The sequence below is a fragment of the Diadema antillarum genome, unplaced genomic scaffold (genome assembly GCF_040938485.1).
Source record: "Diadema antillarum isolate AM-2024a unplaced genomic scaffold, OU_Dant_1.0 seq00000678_RagTag, whole genome shotgun sequence".
Classification (NCBI taxonomy): domain Eukaryota; kingdom Metazoa; phylum Echinodermata; class Echinoidea; order Diadematoida; family Diadematidae; genus Diadema; species Diadema antillarum.
In genome coordinates, this window is record NW_027271583.1 from 745,132 (window position 1) to 770,515 (window position 25,384).

Here is a 25,384-nt window from a genome sequence, read left to right on the forward strand (position 1 = left end):
CCCTGTTAGAATTTCCATTCATCCAAGTCCCTGGTATAATGGTGCTTGCTGTTGTACGTACAGGAATTCACACGACAGTTTTTCCTGGTGGAGCAACATGCTGACAAGTTGAAAAATGAACAGCTCCCTCTTGTGGTTGTAGTGGTTACTGAGTTCAGTTTGTATCACCGGTACAGTGGAAGATTTTCACATGCCATTGCCAAATATCGCAATAGATATTGGTTAAATTCTGAAATGACAAAAGAGAAAAAAAAAACCTGATAAATTTAATTTGCTAGTGTGATTGAAAGCAGATAATCTATAGCATAGTGGCATCAGGTATGTTTTATTGGAGAATTAGTCCTCAACAGACTCCATTCAACCTTATAGTCAATGTGCTTTTATTTGATATCATACTGAGCACTCATTTAAAGCCCTTTTCTCAATCTATTCTCTAAGCTCTGTGCCATCCTGAATCCCTATCCCCTCCTCTAAGGCTGCGTTCACATAGAAGTATACTATTCGGGTATTCGGGGCTCGTTTTTTGAGGGCGCGCGAATAGCTTGAACCGAACGATAGGATTTCCTCACACCGGTTCACATAAGAGGGCACTATTCGAAAGTACCGAATAGCTGCGAATAGTATAGCAAAGTGGGAATCGAGCTTGTTCGATTTTCTTGCAGCGTATACCGTCTCTCGTTTATGAAATAATGACAATTTTGGTCTGGATTTGCCCTTTAGCAAAAATAAGCATGTAGACTGACATTCTGATGCAGTTTAGAAATTGTTAATTAGATTTGCTGGGATGTAGGAGGAAGAAATCCTCACTGCATGGGATGGTGAGTTGACGGTGCGGGTGATGGTGTACTCAGTGCCCGAATAGCGAATAGCGCATGGCGGATACCGAATACAGAATACCGAATACTTCTATGTGAACGCTGCCTAATGGTACACGTTTAAATGCAACAACGAGGGCTAAGAAAACTTGGACCTCCTCTTGTTGTGAACCCTGGACTATTGAGGCTTTGTGAATATTCATGACTGCACACCTGAGCAGTTTTATAAACAAAATTCGGCTTCACGTTGTCGCAATCATGTTGTGGAATTGAATATATGTTCATCACCATTTTGCCTCAGATTGGATCCAGTGCAACCTATTTTTGTTGGCTTCCTTCACCCCGGTTTATTTCTGTTCTTGTTCTCAAACTCTTGTAGCACTGCGATTTGGTGCTCAGCATCATAATTGCGATGGTAACCTCACCACGTTGCCATGCTAGGTAGTCCAGTAACAAAAGATCTTTTGTTTACAAGCAAGAGTTTTGTTTTAGTTTCTGTTTTTGAATTGTGTTTGAAGTACTTGATGCAGCAGTTACCAGTTTCATGAAGTGTGCATGCAACTTATACACAAACTGAAACTCAATACCAGCAGTTACCGCAGTAGGGGATACAAACTGTAGGTAAAAACTGATCAACTGCGAGCATTGTTGGTGTCAGAACAATGCACTACTAACATTGGTTTAAAAAAAGAAATCAAATGTTAGACCTCTAGTACATGTAATATACCTCATATCTATTCATGAGAGTGCATCAAAAAATGAATTGGTATTTAACCCTGTATTTGCCCATATACTTTTGTAGCTGTAACTTGCAACTTTATTTCAATGACCCAGGCTATCCCATAAATTCCGAGGGTAAGTATGCTGCAGAAAATGTGATCATGTGTTCATCAAATTGGCAACACTGCATTTTAACTGTGTATCCAAAATTTAAGAGACAGATGAAATAAAACTTTCTGAACGATTTTGTGTTAGTCGTTCCAAAATTATAGGGAATACATCAAATTTGACAACTCTTGAAAAAAGTGGAGTGAATCTTCAAAATGTGTCTTGCCAATTTGAGAATCAGTGATACAGATTATGTGATTTAATTGAAGTAATGAAAATTGTATGATTTCAATGCCAAAAATGAAAAACATAATATGACTAATCACTAAAAGAGAAGTTTTAATACTACCTTGTGACTTGCTAGGAAATGTTAATGATAAAGATTTTGATGAAAAGATGCAGCAAAAAATCACAGAAATGTATGCTTCTTGAACTTTGATGGGTCAAAGTTGTGACAGTTGTGCATGATTTAAATGATACTTTTTTATAATGGGATTAGGAGAATTACTGTATAGGCTGATATTTGGTCTGTTAACTTTAAATTGTGTTATTTATTCATTTTTTTTCTTTGCACTTTACAACACATGTCAACATCTTGATGTACATCAGTACAGTATTTGTTCAATCATTTCCGCATTGCTATACAAGTATCATGTTTGTTTTTTTTTTACTGAAGTGTAGCACACACATACTAAATGCAGATACCAGTACATTGATGAAATGTGATAGTGTTGAGCTGTTTGAATCAGAGGTAGGTATACAACTTAAAGTATGATATTCTTGCCTTTGTAGCAGCAGCACTGTACTTTTGCTATAGGCCTTTTTTACGATCAGTGGTGTAACTTTTGTACTCAGAGGGTCAAAATTTCAAACAAAATATTTTTTCGTTATTCTGTTTGATTCCTGTTGGAAAGTATTCAAATTTTTGAAAAAATAACATTTCAGACCTTAAAGCTGAAGAGTTATTGGTGTAATTTAAGGAAAACCCTGGCACCTGAAGTAAATTTAAGCAAAATTTTGTTTTCATAAATTGCACCATAATGACAAAACTCTGTAGTCATATTTCACCATGCAAAGTTTATATGGTTAACAACAATATATAGTTTGTGAATCAAAACTATTTGGGGTTGAATATAAAGTGAATAAAAAAAAAATACATGAGATTTATAAATTTTTGGTAAAAATACCAATTGACATGCAATTTTTAAGATTTTAACTATTTATTGGAGGGCAAGCCAGGTCAAACTCTATACTATAACAAGTCTTTAAGAAGGGCTACCTTCCTATGTAGGTTAAATGAAATTCCAATCATTTCTTTAAATCTTAGATTTTTCACACATGGATGTTTCGGAGGTGACAGTTAACATAATAGAATGTTTCGGAGGTGACATTAATATTAACACTCAGTTTTTTTGAGAATAAGTGACAATAACACAAAACTTCTGCTTTTTATCAATGTTTTTAATAATTATAACTCGAGAACAAGAAATTAACTCCTGTTTCAAGCAGATAAACCACACAAAACAAGTGTTTGTTTTTTTTTACACTTCATTAATTAGCATGGGTACCGGTAGTTTGCCTTCCATTTGGACGAAGGTTGTAAGCTAAATATTGTAATCTGAAGAAACATGGCATTCCATTTTCTACCTTAAATTGAGATGAGGGTGTGAGATCATTTTAGTATTAATGTTTCTTTGCTCTCAGAACATTTTATTCCACAACACCAGGGAAGAATCACTTCGTTTCGGAGGTGACATTCAATGTTAACATTGTGTTGAAATATATTTACAGTAAGAATATGAAAGGATGTCAGGAATCTGATTCTTCCAAGTTTAGCACTTGGATGCTCTTGGAACTGCATATTAATGTGTAAGCACAACAGAACTTGGAGGGAAGGGATTCCTGACATGCTCTACAAAAATCCTCATTTCTCTTTGACCTCTGAAGCAAATTGAATGGGGTTTTCTGTAAGATGTGGGCAATGAGTTATAGTTTCAATCCCTCAAATTGTATTTTAGATTGATTCACTATCTTTAAAGTTATCGTTGCGGAGGGTACCATTGTAATTTTTTGGTGGGGACATAGGTTATGAATGCCAACAGCAAAAATTCTTATTTGACTTGTATTATGTTTTTGTTTGCACATAGTATTATAAATAGATTAATTCAAGGATGTTCATGAATTTTTCATCATTCTTGATAGCCACCATACAAATGTTATAATACTGGTGAAAGGTGTTTGGTTCATCTCGGATAAATTTTCTATATACCAGATTCATTTAAACTGTTGACATTACTAAAATATATTTTAAGTATCTTTCTGAATTACTTGAAAATTACCAGCAAATCATATATATTAGTCACTTTTGAGAGTAAAAAGTATAAGATAAGAAAAAATCATTTTATTGTTTTGGAGGTGACACAACACAGAGACAACCCAACTTCTCAGGTGTTAACTAATATATTGTGAACATTCATGTCTTTCCTCATGGCTTTAATTTTCAAATATAAGCTCTTTCTTTCAGTTCTTACTTGTTATTTTGTTTAGTTATTCTCTTTCATGATAATGGATACCAGCTCATATTTTGTTTTAGATTGTAATTCATACTAATCTTTAGCAAGTTTTTACAGTTTGGTTAAGACAACAGTTTGTGTTTCCCAGCTGAAGAGAGCAGCATAATGCTTTTGTGTGAACTTATGGGGAATTTTTTTTTTTTGTTCAGTAATTTTACCCATCAACTTCACAGAAGGTCCCGGACACAAACTGGTCTCAAATAACCCTATAAGGGACCGAAAAAGGACAAGTTCACCTCAATAGACACGAGGGTTGAGTAAATACAGCATATATAGTAAAACACATCAGTGAGAGTTTGAGGAAAATAAGGCAATCCGTTCCAGAGTTATGAATTTTTGAAGTTTCTGCTCAGTCAAAGCTGAATGAGAAGACTCCTATAGCTTGTGATGTCACACGTGTACAAGGGTATAGAGAAAGTATCAAGAAAATTCAACATATTTTCACTTTTCTTGCATAACAAAAGAACACTTGACTTCTCTCTTTTGGAAGGCAGGGTGAATAATATTGCCCTAACATACATCAGTAGCAAGTTGAAGAAATGTGCACTTTTTTCTAAAAGTAAAGTTTTGTGAAATTCACTTATATTTTCTTTATATCGTTGTATGCATGTGACATCATACACTGTCGTAGTCGTCTCATCCAGCAGTGATTGCATAGATACTTTAAAAAACCCATAACTTTTGAATGGATTGTCCAATTTCCCAAACTCTCAATGATGTGTTCTACTAATGTTGTTGCATTCACTCAATCCACATGTATATGAAGGTGGACAGTTTGTCCTTTAAGAAACCATTTTCTTTTCCTTGAAATTCCAGTACTTAAAGCCAAATTCTAAGATAAAACATAATAACAAAACAAGGTAAACACGTCATCAAAATTATATTGAGATAGAACTACAAATCTTGTTTTTGGATCTTTCCCTTTTCAGTCCTGGGGACTTGTTCCTCTGTTCACTTTAGTTGTCACATAACTTCAATAATCTTAAAAAATACAATGTCATAAACAGTTGGTTCAACTTGGAAAATGTAATAATTATTGTTATATTTAAAAAAAAAAATCACATAATTTTGTTTATGATTACCACGTTGTACATGGAAAAACAACAACTAAGAATTCAAGAACAAGTTGTGCACCAGCTATAGGCATGTGGCCTTTTTGTGGAGTTTGATTATTTTATGATTTTTTTTTTAAGATTGTGGACTAGGGCATGCATGAACTGCCACATGTATCACTTTGGTATCAAGGGAATTCTGGTGAGCTAGGTATACAAAAGTCGCTTCTATTGTGACGATTTTTTTAGATATTAAATGTATTTGAAAATGTTAATAGATAGTGAAAAGGAACTGAAGTCTTGCCTTTCACTATCTCATAACAATATGGTGTTAACAAACAATGTCACCTCCGAAACACAAGAAAAAGCAACCTACATGGAAAGCTGTGATTGGTAAATCTTCACAACTGAATTGCTTAAATTGGAAATCAAGCTGCTAAGATGAAAGCATCTATATGTTTACTTAACTAAAGTAGGAGAATTGATCTTGATTACAATATTATATATACAACAGATGGGTGTATTTTGTGCATTCTCTTTGTTAAAAAAGTGAGAAAATGTAAATTTGCCCTAAAATGTACAGTATAGTAATGAAAATAAGTGTGAGAGTGTGTTAGTTGATTTCTCCACTTTGAGACTTATGTTTCTAAAATAAATGAAACCATTGGTGTACATGATATGGTTTCTCTTCAATAGAAATGAGCAAAAACTCTTGTTAACAGTGTTTTGTCACCTCCGAAACAGTAATTCTTAGTTTTTATTAGATCTTTTATTAATCTCTAGAAAATTCTCACTTCCTGTTGCCATATTACTATTTTCATCCAAAAGAGATTCCTGTCAATTGGACAGAATCAAACAAAATTGCTTTGTCTTCGAGAAATTATCAAATATAATACGCTTGTTGTTTCGGAGGTGACGATTGTTTCGGAGGTGACAAGTGTTAACGAAAAATTGTAAATTGCTCCGAAATGAAAACAACAGGCTATATTTCTACTACCTTCCTTCAGAGATAATGTGAGGGGATATGTTACATTTTTGTAAATGTAATGTATAACTGATGTCAAGAATAAAAAAATCAAATACATAAATTTGTTGTCTCGGAGGTGACAGAAAAGTTAACGGAAAAGTTGCATAAATTTATAAACACTCACCAAAAAAATAATAAGCCATTTGAATCAAATAATCTTTGGATTGAAGTTAAGTCATATTGATTACTATTCTATTTTGATGGAAATTAGCAAAGTTGAATTTCATAATTGTGAGCAAGAGCTAACTCAAAAGAGGGGTTAATTGTTAACGGAAAATGTCACCTCCGAAACATAAAGTTTGGACAATTTCAGTCTTTAAAGAAGACAAAGCAGAACCTGGTAAACATAATAGTTCTTAATGTTGGATACCTGTCTATCACCACAACAACAAAAATAATGAAAAGGAATAAACAATTTAATATGCTAGGTCTGACAAAAAAACCATGTCAGAGTGCATACACCAAAAGTGTTGGATTTCAAGCATGTAAGTGCATGCCACATCTGAAAGAAAAAGAGAGGAAAGTTCATTAAGGTACCCAAGGTAGACACTGTGGGTGGTAAGTTTATGAGAAAAAATAATGCATTTAATCTGTCGGTGTATAAGAAAGTTATACACCAATTAGTGCCAAAACTGTGTTTTACACCACTGATTGTAAAAATGGCCTATATATAGATCAGGGTGGTCCACGAGGGGTTTTAGCATGTCGCTGCAACATGCTAAAATTCTTGTGCAACATCCTAAAAAGCCAGCAACATGCTATGCAACATCCTCAAGAATTTGCAACAAGCTCAAAGTAAAAGTATTCAAAAATGTGCAAAACATGTGCATAACATAAGAAACATCAAACTACCAGGTACTTTAGATATTTGTGTGCAAAACATGAGAGAGAATATTGAATGTAAGCTGCACAAAGAGAGATAAGCAGCAAAATATTGCGTACTATGTACTCATTGTGTGCGCTCCGCGCATATTCAATTTCTGCAATTTTCTCAGATTCTGAGCTTGCAACATGCTAAAATTTCAAGTTGTGGACTACCCTGTAGATGCTATAAAATTTCATACTGCTGTTCTGTACATTGATGAAAAGTGCAGATCAGAACCATGTGGGTGTACAACTGTAATTTTTGCCTATGTTTCAAATAATTTTTTTTTTTACCCTTACCTTGCTTCGTTTCTGATTGTAACGCCAGCTGGAGTACTTTTTTTTTTTACAGATTGGCCCAAAGTCTGGAAAGTAATTGTCATTGAATCGAGATTACTAAATTCCTTTAATCCCACTTGTGTAAGCATATGTGAAAACATGGGAGGTCATATAACAGAACAAATTGATCATGTGAAATAGTTTCCACGTGGGAGCTCATGGATTACCTATTCTTCATCTTCCAAACATGTGAATACAATACCTAACACATGCGCGCATGTCCTCACCAGCACATACATGCACATATAATTGTATAAAAACACACATGCAAACTCCTGGAGGATCAGCAAAAGAAAAAATATTTTGAAATCATATACATTTGTACACCACAGCACAGGAATCAATTTACTTTCACCATCATGAAATTACAAATTGTTGCAATTTTACCCAGATTAACTTGACCACTTGTTTATCGAAACAAGTCACACAGTGATCGGAAGATATGATAATGATATTGATCTCAATGAGGAGCTATTACAGTATAAGGTGATAGGCAAATTTAATGTATCCTTAAAAAAGAATTGGTTTCTATTTCTAGTTTCTATTTCATGAGATGGTGGAAGTATCGTAGAAACTTGTTTTTGAAAGAGAAGAAAAGAAATATGATATTTTCTGTATCATAGCATTGTGGAAATATTGATGTAGCTTAAAAAATGAATGAGATGCATGCAGGCTACAAACGCTGTGTGTGTGTGAGTGCGTGTGTGTCTGTGTGTGTGCTTTTCACTTCCAGCATAACAATATTTTTGAAGTCATACTCACGGTTTTCTTTTGGAATTCATGTAACTTGAGGAAGTACACTTGTATGTTCACATAGTCTCAGTTTACGTACAATTTGTAGTCGGAGTTGGAGAAGTGATCGTAGTGTTAGTTGCTTTGAAGTGCAAGGGTTTCTGTAGTGAGCAGAGCTCTCTCGATCTAACTATTGTTGGTTTCACTGTCAGTAGCGTGTTGGTTGCAGTGTATCATCATCCGCGATGCCAGGCACTCACATCATCAAATAGAGTACATCTTATCACAGAGGACACTCACTTTACTCAGGAGATGTCAACTTCAGTGCATCGCGCATGTTGCCAACTCTTGCAGTTTGTGTGTATTCTTGTATTACCCGTCTATGATTGGCCAATTCAATCAGGCGGAGAAGAGGGACGGAAGGATGACGTCTCCCTCCAAGTTTCTCTCGCCGCCATGTGACATCCATCGCCTCGTTTGCGGGAAGACGGGCGAGAGATGATGATTAGCGGCTGAAGGAAAGAGGAGGGCATTAGTCACCGGAGTGAGCGCCGGCATCCTCCTCGAAGGTTTGGGAGCCCCGACTGTGTGGCTTCCTAGAGCAAGACGAAGCATCCAGTAATACCCGTAGCTCATCTGCATTGTGTGGGACACAGATATTGTTATGAGAGGGATATGTATCTGGACGCAATCAACAAGATATGACCTTTAATTGGTGAACTGTGAATCCATTATATGATTTCTCACGGGCTACATACCATCATTACCATGCAAAGGGAGATGGTTGGAATGTCTCTATAAACTCATAAATCGAAGATATCCAGTATTGATTATTTGTGACTATTGTCATGTGGTGAATTGATCTATTCAACACTACATGTAACATTAGCCTCAGGAAAACATCATGCCCAAGGTAAGGCTTTTTTATTTTACTGCTGTATTTTGGGAAGATTTGGAGAGAGAGCCAGTGAAAGACTGTTGTCTGAGACTAACTTTAAGTGAGTGAGCTACCTTTAAGAATGATGGACACAGCAGTGCCGTGCATTGTCATTTTGAGTGCACTGTACTTTATATTGCAGATTACAGTGTATTTCATGTGCAGTGCTGCAGGTGCATAAAGAGCATCAACTATTTTGTTCACATGAGTATATTGGCTGTTTGAACAGTGTACTTTCAGGTCAAATTATAAGAGTTAACAAACACACAATAGAGTTTTCTAGTAAAATACATGTTTGGTCAAGACATGTAGTAGCAACTACTAGCAACTACACAAAAAAAAAATCACAAATCAATTTATCAAATTTTTAAAGATTACCATCACAATGTGCTTTTTAGTTGCAATGAAGATTTCATTGATGCACAAATCTGTAAGTTTCTTCACTAAATTTTCTTTTTGTTTATCAAGTCAGAAATGATACATAGTATAGAAAGATGAAATTCCCCACCCCCCCCCCCCCCAAAAAAAAAAAAAACAAACCCCAAAACAGCCATATGATTTGTATTACTGGCAATATTGCCAAAGCAATTGGGAAAAGGTATTGTATTTGCCAGATGAATCGCCAAAACCATAATTATTTTGCCACTAATTGTATACATTTTACATACATGTATAAACAAAAATCAATCAAATAGATGAAAAATTGGACATAATCTAATGTACTTATATTGTACGATGCATGTGGTTGTGCCCAGTATCACTTTTTATGAACATACTAAATTTTCAAATTCTGTAAGCTATGGTACAATGTATGTCTGATGGTTAGAAAAACATTCTAGGCACTGTTCTGTGTATTTGATTTTGCTTAAATTGATTCCGTAAGTCAGTGTGATCATTGAGTGGCGTTTTACTCTAACCCATAATAATGAAAGACTTGCTTTATATATTATATGTAAATATCAAGCTACTAATAGTTTGGTGATGGGGAGTTAAACGCTCGCTCTACTTTTTTGACCAATTTTAGCACAGATGTCCAGAAACTAATGGTCAATGACTAGGGATTATCCGTTCTTATTAGTCCCTATTGTGTCACCATGGTCTGCATCTCAGACTGAGTCATATTATAGCCACACTTGAAAGGGATTCCTAATCCACAACTAGGTTAAGTTTGGATGCTTCATTAAAATAAGTGATGACAGAGCCTGGCAAGTTCAGCTATTGAAGTACCTTGCTATGCAAAGGGTTAATAGTAGTTCCCCTCCTTTCATTGTGCATGTACACATTGCTCAATTGCATAGGAAAAATCAAAGACTTGCATAATTGCATTATGCAGGTGTGCTTCCGTGTGTTTCCTCCATCCATCCTGTGAGGTTTCTCCTCTTATGGCAACACACTGATAACCACAGGTAGACAGCTAACAGCGGGAGATGCACGCCATCGATGTGGAAAGAGAGCGTAGCTTTCAGAAGGGTAGATAGGAGAGCTGCATCTGTCCTGTCATTCAAATTTTTGGCAGATTACACAGCTTGTTCTCTCTCCCAGAAAAGTGAAAGCATACTGTAAAATGAGGAATTTTCGCGTGCATTTTAATTTCGCGAATTTCGCGAGTGCCAAGATTCGCGAAATTAAAATGCACGCGAAAGTCCTTGTTTACACTATACGCATTGAACGCGAGTGGCATTTTGCGAAAATTTCATGCCACGAAAAAGGCTGTCGGCTCCAATTCTCGAAAAATTCATGCCGGGAATATATCATGTTTTACAGTACATAGTTCATGTAATCTTAATTGTTGTATCTATTCAAACATTCTCAAAACTAGCTGTACCGTCTTCTTTCCTCGTTCTTTCTCATCATCGCTAAGAGATTTTGTTGTTGTTGTGATAAGCGCTTTGTAAATATTATGAATTATCATCATTAATTTTTGAAGAATGCTCAGCAGCATTACAGTATTAGTATACAATTCAGATGATGAGTACTACAGACTAGTCTCTTCATTAGGATATAGTTTTTTTTTTCTTTTTATTGATATGGTCACAAAATATTTTGCCTTTTGGTAATTCCCCACCCAGTCATCTAGCATAGAATGGGGGGGGGGGGGGGACGAGATAATCATGATTCTAATTTTAAAAAAAATGTAATATTTGATATTTTACACATAGTTTAGTGAAGACCCTGTATAGAAAAAAAAAGTGTTTGTGAAATTGTTAAGGGGAATCTTCTCCCAAAAAGGAAATCTCTTTTGAGGAATTTATGAAATAAAAGATCTTTGATAGAATAGAAGACTAAAAAGGATGACAAGAATGATGACTGATGAGTAAAAATTGGAGGAATTTCTGTTGAAATTTCCTTTCCTTGAAAGGCCATTCTAGTTGGTAATGTGAACATTTTAGCTCTGAGTAGTCCATGAAGATATCGGCATTGGCTTATGATTAGTCCATTAAATTAAATAATCAGTCCTATTGACTCACAGTTTATAGAAGCACTATTACGACTTCAACAATTCTTAATTTGATGAAATTCACGAAATACCATTCTTGCACTTTAAAATAGATCAAATTATTCTTTGCAGATTAAATACAATATTAGATAATCTTGAGATGATGTGACTGTTTGGAAAAATACTCAGAAACAATTTTCTATAGTTTGATTTCATTATTATTTTCTGTTTTAAGTATACCTCTGATTGGCTCATAGTCTTTCAAATTTGGTGTTAAAGAGGGCTGATGTAAGATGATTTTTTCCCTTTAAGATGAGAGTAATTAGAATCATCACCAACAATTATCTGTTAATTTAGGTAGGGGAAGGATGAAGGTGAGGGATGGTTGGGTTTAGCAGCAAAAGCCTCCGAGAGAGAGAGCTTAGGAGAGCAAGACAAAGTGCGGCTAACCCCATTCCATTGCTGCGCAAACTTTAGCCATACCTCATCCTGGTTAGAGCACTATTTAGGAATGTTGTTCTCACAAATTTAAAGGGAATGTCTCCCTTTCAACACTCATGTCAACTAGAGTTTAGATTTGTAATTTTTTCGTAGTACGAAAAAATAATTCAAATCTTAATGGTCAATTTAACTGAACAAATAAAGACCCTCTTGAGTTCAAAATTTACAAGAGGTTTCCACGTAGTGTTTTCTTCAATACCTATTTAGTAAGTTATTCTCACCAATTTTTCAAAAATTTGCATGCAAAAGGTATTGGCTGTCTTTCAAGGGAATGTCTCCCTTTAAACATCATGTCAATTTGATAGGGAATGTTGAAAAGTCAGTTGTGAACACTCAGTGCAAAAGGAAGGAGCTTGGTAAAAGAGAAGAAAATTGGATAATCCATATCAAAAGTTTTTGAATTTTAAACCTACTCAGGGTATTAAATTCCATGTGCTGTCCTGCCTTGATTGAAACTGTATGATGTCACAGTAATAGAACAATATGAGTAAGATAGAGAGGGACATTTAAAAAGTCATTTTTTCCAGAACACTGAAAAAGGACTTATACCTCACCCTCTCCAAAAGCATGGAGGACAAGATTTGCCTTAACATTTCCCAGTCATAGATGAAGGGAATGCTTACCTTTCATAAAACATGGAGCTAAGAGAAATTCGTCATACAGTTTTCTCTATTATCACTCTACAGTTGTGACATCATGATTGTTCTAGAGTTTACATCTCTCCCTATAACACACTGACACAAATCCAGATAAATGTTTGGGAGAAACTTTCCCTTTAAGATTCAAACCCGAAAGAGTGAAATTGAGAGGTAGTATGCATGCATCGTGTGTGTTCTACTGCTCATAGGTCTCAATCTGGTGATTGACTTCTCAAAAGCACTTTTGTTGATTCTTTATAGGCCCTTTTACATAGCCATCAATAGTCATGATTATATGGGTCGTGATTTCAATCGCGACACAAAATACATTTTTTTTTTTTAAATGTGTGTTCACATGATAATCTTGACTTAATAAGAATCAAATCGTGATTTGTGCACCAATAAAAGTGTGATGTTTGTGAAATGGTCATGCTTTTTCCTGAAAAGTCGTGATTATTTGTTGTGTGAAATGAGTAGAGTGTTATGCTAAATTGTACCAGTTTGTTACATCCCATAATGCAAGGTGCCCTGGACAGTCAGTTCAAAGTCAGGTCAAGCTCCAAGGCTCACCCATGCACAGTTTGGCCTTGTTCAAACTGGTGCGATTTTAGTTGCAATTTTTTCTTTGTGAACCACTGCGATTCAGACTGCAGACTCTTTTCTTGCGCTTGTATGCGTGAACCAGAGTGCAAAAATGGGCAAGCTGAGTTGCGATCAAACTCATACTTTTTCATTGTGTGTGAATGAGCCATATACTGTATGTGTCCAGGCTTAGCTTGTCAAGCTTGTCAAGCTTGTCAAGCTTGTTCATCAGCTACTGTATGCTCGGTAATCTATTCAGACAAGTATGCTCAGTAATCCATTCAGACAACATAGCTGTAAAGATTAGCAAGCCCACTCATGTGTTGCAATGTGTCTCAGTCCAATAGGAAGACCATTAGGACACAAAAGGGATTAGGGGGATTCAGTAATCTCTATTCATTGATAATTAGTTTCCAGACATCTGTGCCAATTGGTAAAAAAAGCAATCCAGTGTGCATGTCAATCTGCAAACAAAGCACAGCAAAGGTTAAAGCAGTGATAGTATACAAATAATGAATGTTTATGAGGTGCAGTGGACAGAATATTTCATGAGATGAAAGTTGAAATGATCCATTCAACGAGGCGCAGCCGAGTTGAATGGATCAAACATTTCATCTTTCACCGAACGAAATATTCTGTCCATCGCACGAATGAAAAACATTTATTATTTGTTTTATATAACGCCTAAAATAGATCCTTGTCATTTGATGTTTTATTAATTTAGAAACAAAGAGAGAATCTAAGATCGCGAGAGTGCTCGCTGAGCGCTTTACGCTAGCGCGCTGTCGCATACACACACTGCAAACGCAAGCTTCAGCCGCGCTGTCGATGTAGCACACTACACACACTGCAAACACAAGTGTTTTACACGCGTGTATGTCGGGCTCTCAGCGAGAGTGCAATGGACCAAATTGTATGGATCCAAAATTGGACGGTAAATGGAGCCACAATTGCACGGATGATGATGTCATAGTGAAATGGGCCGAATGATCATTGTCAAACCACCAATCAAATGACAAGAATCTCTCCAGGCGTTATATAAAAGCTTTTATACAAACAAACTACCAATCTCCAAATTGTAAAATGCATGCAAAACTTGAGAATCATGTCTGCTATTCATGTAATACCAGCTCATTTCATAGTATTCCACATTTTGTATGGACCTTGCAGGTTAGATTTTTAACCCACTGAAGATGGACTGATTTTCCTATATAACACACATTTCTCGTTTACCCCAGCCCGAAAATACTTGGGGAAATGGGAATAGTCTTCAGTGGGTTAAAACTTCAATATTAAACTGTACCCATTGTTTAACAGTGCCTTGAAGAGGCGGATCATATGATTTAAACTACATGTACATTGATAGTGGCATCTTCGCACTAATCTCTTTCAATGTTTGGACCATTTTGGGGAAAAATATACATGTGGTATATATTGCACTAGAAAAGCATAGCAGTTCCTTGATCTTTGAATGATTTTAAACTAAACATTCATATCATTTTGCCACTGGCAGGTTGACCATCTCCGTGATATCATTCCGATATTTGTGACTCGAATATTATGTCGTATTTACCAGTACCTAAAAAGTATGGCTTCAAGTGATGCCAATAGCAAGTGCTTTAGCAAATTAACCACTGGTTTCATTCTCGTCAAATGAAGGCCAGCCTCTTTAATATATAAGTGCATTGCTCGTATAATGGATAGCTTGATGTTGTATGCATCATCAGTCAATGACCCTCCTGGCATCATCAGCTTGCTATCAATCAAATATTAAACAATTTGAATTTTGCCATAGCACACATTTTCTGTGGAAGAGACCTACCAGTAATCAGTTTGATTACATTGTAGTTTAACCCATACAGCCCCATGGACAACATATTTAATACAGTGTATATAGCATGTTGAGATATTGGTTCTGGGCTGGTTTTTGTGGTTTATAGAGCTGTATTAAATGAGGCTTTTTGAAGGGGGCTCTATATTATAAGTGCTGGCAGCATTTTATCATGCAAATAGTGTTCTCATTGGGCCATTCTGTTTGCACGCAGTATGTTTTAATTCTCACATGTACAGGAACATGCTGATGAAAAATCAATGATGTGATGTTAGAGCAATATTACCGCAGGCAGTAGTGGGTAGTAGGCAGGATGGGTGTGTACAGTATATGCTGGGAATTGCTTGAGAAAACATCTCTGGGGAAATTATTGTTTGTATAGTATTGTTTGTTTATGAAATCCAGGCTATGCCAAGAGCTATGTAGAGGGTGTGTGTGTGTTTTGTGTATGTATGTGTCTGTGTGTGTGTGTGTTACAGGCCTCGAAATAGGATTTTGGAGGGGCACGGCCATTTAGAAAAGGGCACTTTTTCCAAGAGGCCAGGGCACTTAAGTCAGTCAGAGGGGCACCAAGGCCACATTGGAAAGGGCATGTTTGGTGTTTATGAAAAAAGAAAGAAGAAAAACAAACCGAGAAAAACAAACAAACACACACACACACACACACACAAAGTGCAACACACAACAAAAACCTCTTCCCTACAGCTGTAACACATTCCCGATCTCCGCGTTTCTATCAGTGAAACAACATTTTTTTTAAACAGGAATAAAACAACAGTAGGTATTGATTGAAACTCGACACCCTTTCAGGCCAGCCAGGCTGCCATGAAACTTCAAAGCACATTCCGACAGCTGGCTGGCAAAACCACAAGGCAAAGGAATTTGCGTGCGCGTGTAGATTGCTATGATTAGTCTGTGACAGACAGTTCATGACCTCCAAGAATGCGCCAAGTACGCGCGGTTTCTTCTGTTGATTGGTCTCTCTCTCTCTCCACCCCTCCCCATTCCCCAGTCTGGCACACCTTGGCATCGTGGGATTTTTCTTTTTTTCTTGGTGAACTTGGGAGTTCACTCTTCACTACTCTATCTGAATATGCGCTGCCTAGCTAGTACATACTCGCGGCCGCTGCGCTGCGGAGGCAGTCCACTAGTCGGGACGGTAAAAGCCGGTCGGGCGTACATGTAGGTACACGTCGTCTCGTATCTCGGAAAGATACTTTGAGTTTGAATCAGATATATCGGGACGCGAGTGAACTGAAGGTATGATATTTGAGATCAGGAAAGTTGTTCAAGCTTATTAAAGAGACTTTGAGAAAGGGCATATCATACGTCATAAATAATAACTTTCATTCTAAAAGGGCACCACGGCCCCAAGAAAAAGGGCACATTTTTTTTTGGCCGTAACTTTGATCAAAAAACAAAAGGCATTGCGGCCAACGAGAGGGGCACCGACGGCCATGGCCGTCGGTGGCCGTCGGTTAATTCGAGGCCTGGTGTTATATTTGATGTGCAAAATTGGTGTGTGTACATACATGTAGAATTGAGTGTGTGTTTGCGTGTGTGTGCACACCTGGTGTTAAGAGCCCTAGGTATAGCTTAACCTCTTTTATGCCCACCTAAAATGTCCCCTTAGAATTTGCCATTCCTGAATATCGATCACAGTGATGGTTATGCTAAGCAGTCACTTGTCATGCATACCTATGTCAGCAGGAAGCTGGTGATGTTGCAAACTAAACTGGATGCCAATTTTTCTTCCTGTTTTCTTTTGTTACAATCTCGGCATTGTCAGAATCATGCCAAAGTATAGAGAAAGGATATGTTTCTGAAAAGCAAGTGTGCAGGGCTGCCAACCTTGAGTGAGAGTTTGGCGTGAGACACTGCGAGGGAGCGGAGTGACCTCCTGGCTAGCACCTGGCTGGCAGCCTGCTGTGCGGCCGTACGTACGTACACAGTCAGTGTATGTAAAGCGATGTAAAGCACACGTCATAGCCATAATGTACTGTAATTTGCCAAAAGCCGTACAAGCTACGCTCACGTGGTAAAGGTAGAAACCAATCGTAATCCAATAGCTCGTCTTTGCGCGTGAAGCGGAAGTGATTATTATTGGTTAAGCTTTACACCCGCGTGGGAAAATCTCGAAATTTTGGGCTTGGGCATATCGATATTCCAAATATCAGAGAATTCAGAGAAATATTTATTTTTGTAGTCATGTACATTCCATTTTGGGGGTTTAGCGTGAGATTTCGTTTATCAGAGTGAGACAGTCAAAATTGATTGAATTGCGTGAGTCTCACGCTCAATGCGTGAGAGTTGGCAGCCCTGAAGTGTGTGGTGGCTCTTTAAAGCGCTGTGCATTTGTACACCTTTATGTGTGGGAACATGTATTCATATCAACATACGGGCCCCTTGAAATGACCTTGAATTATGATAGGCATAGATATGATATTTATAGGCCTATCCCTATTTTTACTATACTGTACTGCTACTATTACTACTTCCACTGCCGCCACTACCACTACTATTATTACTACTACTACTTCTACTTCTACTTCTACTGGTGATGGCAATGATGATTATGATAATGATAATCCAAAAGGTTTTATTTGCCCAGGAAAGCAGCTTTCATATGGTCTCCCAGATAACTCTGCCATGTATCGTTTGGTCTACACCAGAATTGCAAGGTGCCCCTTTAGTACATTTGGCCTGAGAGGGACAAAGTTGATGAAAACATCTTGTCCGAGAATATGCAGTACACACAGGGCAGGGATTTGAACCAAAAACACTTCCATTTGTATGAATCCAGTGTCTTATTCACTTGAATAGAGTGCTCCCTCAAGCCCCCGTTCCACTATCACGATTTGGACCCCGATCTGTCCCGATCTAGCAGATCGGGAGAGAGCGGCAAAAGCGTACGGGGATCGGAAGCATCGTAGCAGCAGCGTGTGGAGGTCGGGGTTGGAGCGGGCAGTTTTTCAGATCGGGAAGAAATTTTGAACCGGTTCAAAATTTCTTCCCGATCTCCCCGATCAAAATTGACATATTTTTGATCGTACGGCAAGCAGGGAGAGCGTAGTGACAGCGTAAACGCAGCGGGGAGAGCGTAATGACGGCGTAAACGCAGCGGGATGAGCGTAACAAGGTCTTTCTGAGCGTAGTAACATCGGCACAAGAACGGGAAGTAATTTTAGCTGTAATTTTCGAAGAAGAAGAAGAGATGAAGAAAAAAAGAGAAGAAAGCAGCGAAGCAGCTACCCAAAAGGCGAAGAAAGAGAGACTGCACGTGATGCTGAAAGAGGAGGAAGAGGACATAGCAGAATTTTGAAGAATATGAAATCATCTACAACTGGAGGAAGACGGACTATAAAAGCAAGGACATCAAGAAAAATCCTTTGAAAAATCAGCACGTCTTTGTTTATACAACGCATTGCTGCAAAAGAACCGTGAGTTGAGGAGGCTCTTCAAGTTCAAGTTCAAGTTGATTTATTTCACTTCCAACAAACAAATAATAAAAAATACAAAGAAACGCTCATATACACAGACGTCATGAAATCAGTACCACAATGCGATGAACAAAATAACATTGTAAAAGAGATACAGGCAAATTATCAACAGAGATACAAATAACAGTTACGTCACTGTGGTAAATGCATACAAAATATTGCTGGAAATGGAGGGGACTGCTAAAAAGCAGAGCTTGTAGTATTAGAATGCAGTCCCCTCATAGAGAAAAATATATAATTGCAAAAAGCAACAACAACAAATTTCCCTAAGCGGTAGCAAAAAAAAAAGACAGACAGAGTAATACACACATACATGCACACATACGGACGCACATTAACAAACACATGGCGGCTCTCTTGTAAGGAAAAAATTGATGAGGGGATAGAAAGATATAGTAGTGAAGAAGGTAGTAAGTCCGAGGTGGACAAGGGGGGAGGAGGGGAGAGGAGAGGGAAATGGTGGGTCATAACCAGGGCACTGGAGGCACAGAAGCACGGGCTCGCTGATGAAGAAAGAGTAGTGAGAATAACGAAGCAACAACAACTTTGAAAATCAAAAGTAAAAAAAGAAGAATGAATCTTCGAGGTCCACAGTATATTTCTTCGGTTCTGCATGCTAATAAGTTGACTGACTGCTGACCCACAGTCGAATCGGGGTACATCGGGGCACATCGGGCACTTTTCAGCTCTCTGAACGGGGGTAACAGCGTGATAAGATTGTATAGATCGTTCAGAGCGTAGATACATCGTGCATTGATCGGATAACATCGGCAACATCGCACTAACAGCGTAGCTACATCGTTCTAAAGCGTACCGGCAGCAGCAGAGATCGTAATGTCTAATTCCCGATCATCGTAGTAAGAGCGTAGTAAGAGCGTAGCAAGCACTTGGTAGTCGTAACTGCAGCGTACTTAGAGCGTTCTAACATCGTACTGTGTCCAGATCGGCTCAGGTTTTACCCGATCCTTCCCGACCTGAGAAAATTGTCAAATCGTAGCGAGAACGGCATAGTGGAACGGGGGCTTCAAAGAAGATTCACACAGGCTATAGTCCATGAGGGTGTCTCGCAAAGAAATAAATGAGACTCCGCTCATGCGTAAGTCCCCAAGTCATGCATAACTTTTAATCCACACAACTTTTAAGTCCTGTCACACAACGCTTTTAAGTTGTGCGTAGCCCTGACACATCAGGCAGTGCTTAACACATGATTTGTAAAAGTAAAACCATGTGTAAGTTTGTAAGTTAGACATTATAGGTTATTTCAGAAAAGTGGAACTTCACTCTTAAGATGTTAGGACTCAACACCATTGGCCAAGTTGCGAGAGATCATAACATAGTGTAATTACCCTGTTGTTCATATTAATTGGCAGATGGATGTACATACACTCAAGTTTAAGTCAGAGGTCCAAAGCCAATGTAGCTCAGCACAGACATCACATTAATGTCAAAGACCACTCACACAAGTGTATTGAAGTCCATGAAAGAGTATGATTAAGTTTGGATTTGTGTTGTGTAAGTAAGTCAAAAGCATCAAATGGTGTCTTCATATATTCTGTGATGTATGTGTGTAAGATTTAAGGCTATATTATCCTGTGTTAGGCAGGGGTGACATTGTGGTTCAGTAATCTAAAATATTCTTCAGCTGGCATATAGTTTATTTACTTTTACACAGAATATTATTTGAACATCATGTTGGCAAAGACTCAATGCATATAGACTTCAGTAACATCAGACTGCTGTGAAGCAGTTAAAAGATTCTCAAAAAAAAAAAAAAAGTTGATTAATGCCAAGGCACACGGTACCAGCACTTTTCCATGAATGAGGCACTTATTTAGAATTTCAATTGATACAATTTTGCTCACTTGCCTTATATATGATGTTAAAGGTTGACATGTACGATGTAGTTGTATTCCCTATTGCAGTGTCTTTTGAATTTCCCAGCAGTTAACTACTCAGTGTATGTATTTGACCTCCTGTATCGAGAGACTCCAACCCCACAAGCACCTTCTGATCTGGAGATTCTCCCGCCTGAAACCCTAGCAAACGGAAGACTCCAACTTAATGTGCGCGTCAAGAACGCAAAGTCCCTTGCGGTCTCGATGCTCTCTCGCTTATTTTCAACCTACAATGAAATTAAGTAAGAAATCATTTTAAGCGGGAGAACGGGAGATTCTGCAAAAATGGGCTTTCGGCGGGAGATCTCCCGTCGAAAGCAGGAGAGTTGGAGTCTCTGTGTATCTACATGTATGCTGATGGCTTGTCAGATTTTGGCTTCAACTATCATCATTCAACAGTCAGAAATGTTTGAAAGCTTGAAAGCATGTGGCAATGTTCGTTAATTGCAGTGATTCACTGATAATGGCTGTCTTGAAAATCATAATCATTTGCTACTCATTTTACTGTATGTTCTGTGTACACGTGTATCTCAGTCTGTTTCCTAGTGTAGAATTCATGAAAATGTTTGTTTTTAAATCAGCATTTTATAACTCCTCACTCTGGTGTCCATAACTGGCAGATATCTGATGAGTGTTGTGCTTTCAAGGCATTCTCTTTGCCAACTGCGAAGCATGGCTCTTTGAATTTTGTTGAAGTTAAGTAGCAATGCTGTCATTCGAGCCGGGGGATCAAGTTTAATAGGCCTCAGTGATATCTTCTCCTGCTGGCGTATGATTTACAGCAAAGTTCCTGTTTTTTTGTGAGGGCATGGTACTGTGGTACATGTACATGATAGTCATTGTCCCACATTCACACAAGGTTAGCCAATGTATTATACATCAGCAGAAGAACGGCACAAGATATACACTACCACACCTGTCTGTATAGAGCTATTCTGGGTAATATGTGAATAGAATTGTTATAACCCAGTGGATATTGCTAATGAGCTGTAATAATTATATAGTGGTCACAGATATCTCTGGACTGTGAACATCGGTAATGGTGCATGTTAAAAGCTCTACCAGTACCTCTGTGAAGAGAAATGCATCAGCCGTCACCATACTGCAAATGGACTTTCTCTAATATTGTCAGTGCTCGGTCATTTTGAGTCATGCTGCAAAATGTGTGTATTCACTGGTGACGATGAGGAAACTTTCATGGATTTTTTTGCGAATTTGCAGTTTGTGGTGAGTAGTAAAGTAGTATGTCAATGGTGGCTTTCATGTATTTTATATTGCTATACATGTGTGTTATCTTTCTTTTCAAATACCTTGTTCTACCTCACCAGTTTTTTACCATTCATGGAGAATTGAAATCTGTTTGATGCATCCTGCTTTTATGCACAATTCACCAAGCTTGATTGGTCATTTTGACTACAATATATCACATAGCAAACTGGTGAGGTAGTGTTAATTTTGTGACCTTTTGATACACAGTATACTATCTGTGTTTTGTAAACTTTATGAAATTGCTGATGAATGCTTACCGACATAAGATTTTTGTTCTCTTCATTGTTTCTTCTACCAGCCAACCTCAGTCAGAAAACGCCTCCTTGAGAAAAGGCATGGCGGAGATGACCACCACCATTCACAGCAGAATGCGACCACCTCAGACAGTTCCGGCACGCCCTCGGCACCTGTTGCCGGCGGCAACCAGAACAACAACCAGCAGATATCGGGCAGTGAGGAGGACCCCTACCAGGGCCGGCGAAGTCGTGAATCTTCCCTGGGGGCGGGACTTGTGGAGACGGGCCTGGGCCTTGTGGATGGGCTCAATGGGTCCGTGGCGGTCGACGCCCAGTATGCAGTGTTGGGCGGTGCCGGTATCAATCTCCAGGAAATGGAGGAGCGAGGCATGGCGAGCCTCATCGGCCTCCCCCAGCCAGGTCACTTCTACCGGTTGGAGGTACACCTGAAAGAGGGTAGAGAGCTTGCTGTAAGGGATTGGAGTGGTGAGTATCAAAAAATACATTCAACTTTAATTCAATACTTTTGGAAATACCCCTACATTTTTACCTCTTCTCTGCTTCTTCCAAAAACCAGACTGATTCTGTTTTGAACATGACTTGTTTTTGAACAAGCATTGGGCCTAAATAAGGAGATTTATTGTGGAAACAGCCCAGTTCAGTGTACATATCCCATATTTGAAGGATTGTAACTTTTGTAATTTGGTTGCAGCATTCCGTTGTTACAACAGAAATGTGAATTTATGGAGTAGATATAATTGTAGTGAATATCTGACTTGCTACGAGGAAAGCACAAATACTGCTTGGGCAGATTAAGGACACCTGCTTTTACCACTTCGTATCACAATAATATAACCCTAATATTTCAAACACTTGAAGTGTATGATTTCACTGAATTCTGTGGAAACTGAAATAAAAACTTATTTTAAATGAAAAACCTAATTAAACAGATTTCTGCCAATTTTCTGACTCTCCACTTTAAAAAAAAATATTAAAAAATAAAAAAATGCAGGTTCTTCCGACCCCTACGTACGCTTCAAGATAAACGGCAAGCAGGTGTACAAGTCCAAGACCATTGTGCACAATCTGAACCCCCGCTGGAACGAGTTCTTCTCAGTGGCCATCGAGGACGTCACCAAGCCGCTGCAGATCTGTGTATTTGACTATGACATCGGCACATCCGATGACCCCATGGGCAATGCCAAGTTTGACCTGATGCAGCTCAGGACCAATGAGTGAGTATGACACCATGCAACCCAACCTCCCACCTCCCTTTGAGGTCCAACAAAATTTCTGTTACATTGATCTAGGACCAGTTGGGAGCTGCATTTAACCAGTGCTACTTGCCTAGGAGGGCAATTCATAACATTGGGCAGTAAAAGCAAATGATTGCTAGGAAATTGCTCTCTCACATGCTATATATATATTGTTTTTTTGTCATGATAGCTTGATTTTAAGAGTTTCCAGAGTCTAGTGGTATTTATGTGTAAGTTGGAAACATGCCGATATGAAAGCCCCTCTAACTCAATTTTATGCAATATGTGGGGATGAAAATATTTTGCTTCTTAGAAAGAGATAGCACTCATTTCTCTTTCCCTCACAGTGATTCTCGATCCCGAATTTAACCACTGGCAGTATTGTCTTACAAGTTCCAAAGCATTATGCCCACAAAATAAAGGATGTACACAGTATTTATCTCCCAGATGATTGTGAATTGAGTACAACAAGAATTAGATTAATAGCTCAAGGAGTTTTTGAGCTAAGGCAGAGACATTGCATCCTTCTGTTTGACTATTTGAAATGAAGAGGTTGATCCATATGGCGATCTGGGACATCTATAATTGCAGATGTGGTCACTGCGACCCTCCCTAATAATTTGTGGGGGACGTTTCCAAAACAACAACAGGCATGAAAAAAAAAAAACCAATCCGTCATTTTTCCACATAGATAAAATATACCAGCTTCTTCTGGCCCATTACAAACACCACACAAAGTATTTTCAGGTTATTTGATGACAAAGGCTTGAAGTCTTCCAAAAGAGTATTTGCTTCCCTAGGCAGTAGAGATATTATATTAAGTACTTGTGAAAAAGCATATCAGTACAAGAAAACATATGTACTGACATTTAGAGAATAGCAAAAGCAATTAGACATGACCCCCAAAATTGAAAACAGATGAAATTGAATGTGATCTCATAAACAAGACATGGAAACAAGCACAAATTTCTAAAGCTTTTTAGCTCACCTGAGCCAAAGGCTCAAGTGAGCTGTTGCGATCGCCCTTCGTCCGGCGTCCGTCGTGCGTCGTCCGTCGTCCGTCGTCCGTCGTCCGTCGTCCGTCGTCCGTCGTCCGTCGTGCGTCGTGCGTAAACTTTTTACATTTTCATCTTCTTCTTGAAAACCCCAAGACCGATTTTCATCAAACTTGGCAGGTAGCATCCCTAGGGGGTTAGGAACTCAATTTGTTAAAATGGGCACCATGCCCCACCCAGGGGGCCCCCAGGGGGGCCCAAACCCCCAAAATTAAGGAATCTGTAAAAATCTTCTTCTCTAGAACCAGAAGTGATAGAGCTAAGTTAATACTATGAGTTAGTACATTGATGACTGTAGTTTCAAGTTTGTTCATGGCAGAATCAGGGGTGCCCCCCTTGGGACCCAGGGGAGGGGGGTGGGGAAGGGTTCTAATGGGGCCTAAATTGTACATTTTCATCTTCTTCTTGAGAACCCCATGACCCATTTTCACCAAACTTGGCAGGTAGCATCCCTAGGGGGTTAGGAACTCAATTTGTTAAAATGGGCACCATGCCCCACCTAGGGGGCCCCCAGGGGGCCCAAACCCCCCAAAATTAAGGAATCCGCAAAAATCTTCTTCTCTAGAACCAGAAGTGATAGAGCTAAGTTAATACTATGAGTTAGTACATTGATGACTGTAGTTTCAAGTTTGTTCATGGCAGAATCAGGGGTGCCCCCCTTGGGACCCAGGGGAGGGGGTGAGGAGGGGTCCTAATGGGGCCTAAATTGTACATTTTTATCTTATTCTTGAAAACCCCATGACCCATTTTCACCAAACTTGGCAGGTAGCATCCCTAGGGGGTTAGGATCTCAATTTGTTAAAATGGGCACCATGCCCAACCCAGGGGGCCCCCAGGGGTCCCAAACCCCCCAAATGAAGGAATCTTTATAAATCTTCTCTAGAATCAGAAGTTATAGAGCTGAGATAATATTATGAGTGAGTACATTAATGACTGTAGTTTGAAGTTTGTTCATAGGAGATCCAGGGGTGCCCCTCTTGGGTAGGGGGGGGGGGGGTGGTTGGAAGGGTCCAAATG

The 25,384-nt window shown here is 38.5% G+C and overlaps 1 protein-coding gene across 1 annotated transcript in view; it reads left to right on the forward strand.

Annotated features, from left to right (window-relative positions):
* The window catches only part of LOC139737045 (multiple C2 and transmembrane domain-containing protein 1-like), a 105,997-nt gene that overhangs the window by 38,392 nt on the left and 42,221 nt on the right, over positions 1-25,384 (forward strand). The window contains exons 3-4 of the mRNA XM_071647722.1: positions 22,119-22,542; positions 23,069-23,291. Of these exons, the coding sequence (XP_071503823.1) occupies positions 22,119-22,542; positions 23,069-23,291 (647 nt within the window). The remainder of the gene's footprint in view (positions 1-22,118; positions 22,543-23,068; positions 23,292-25,384) is intronic.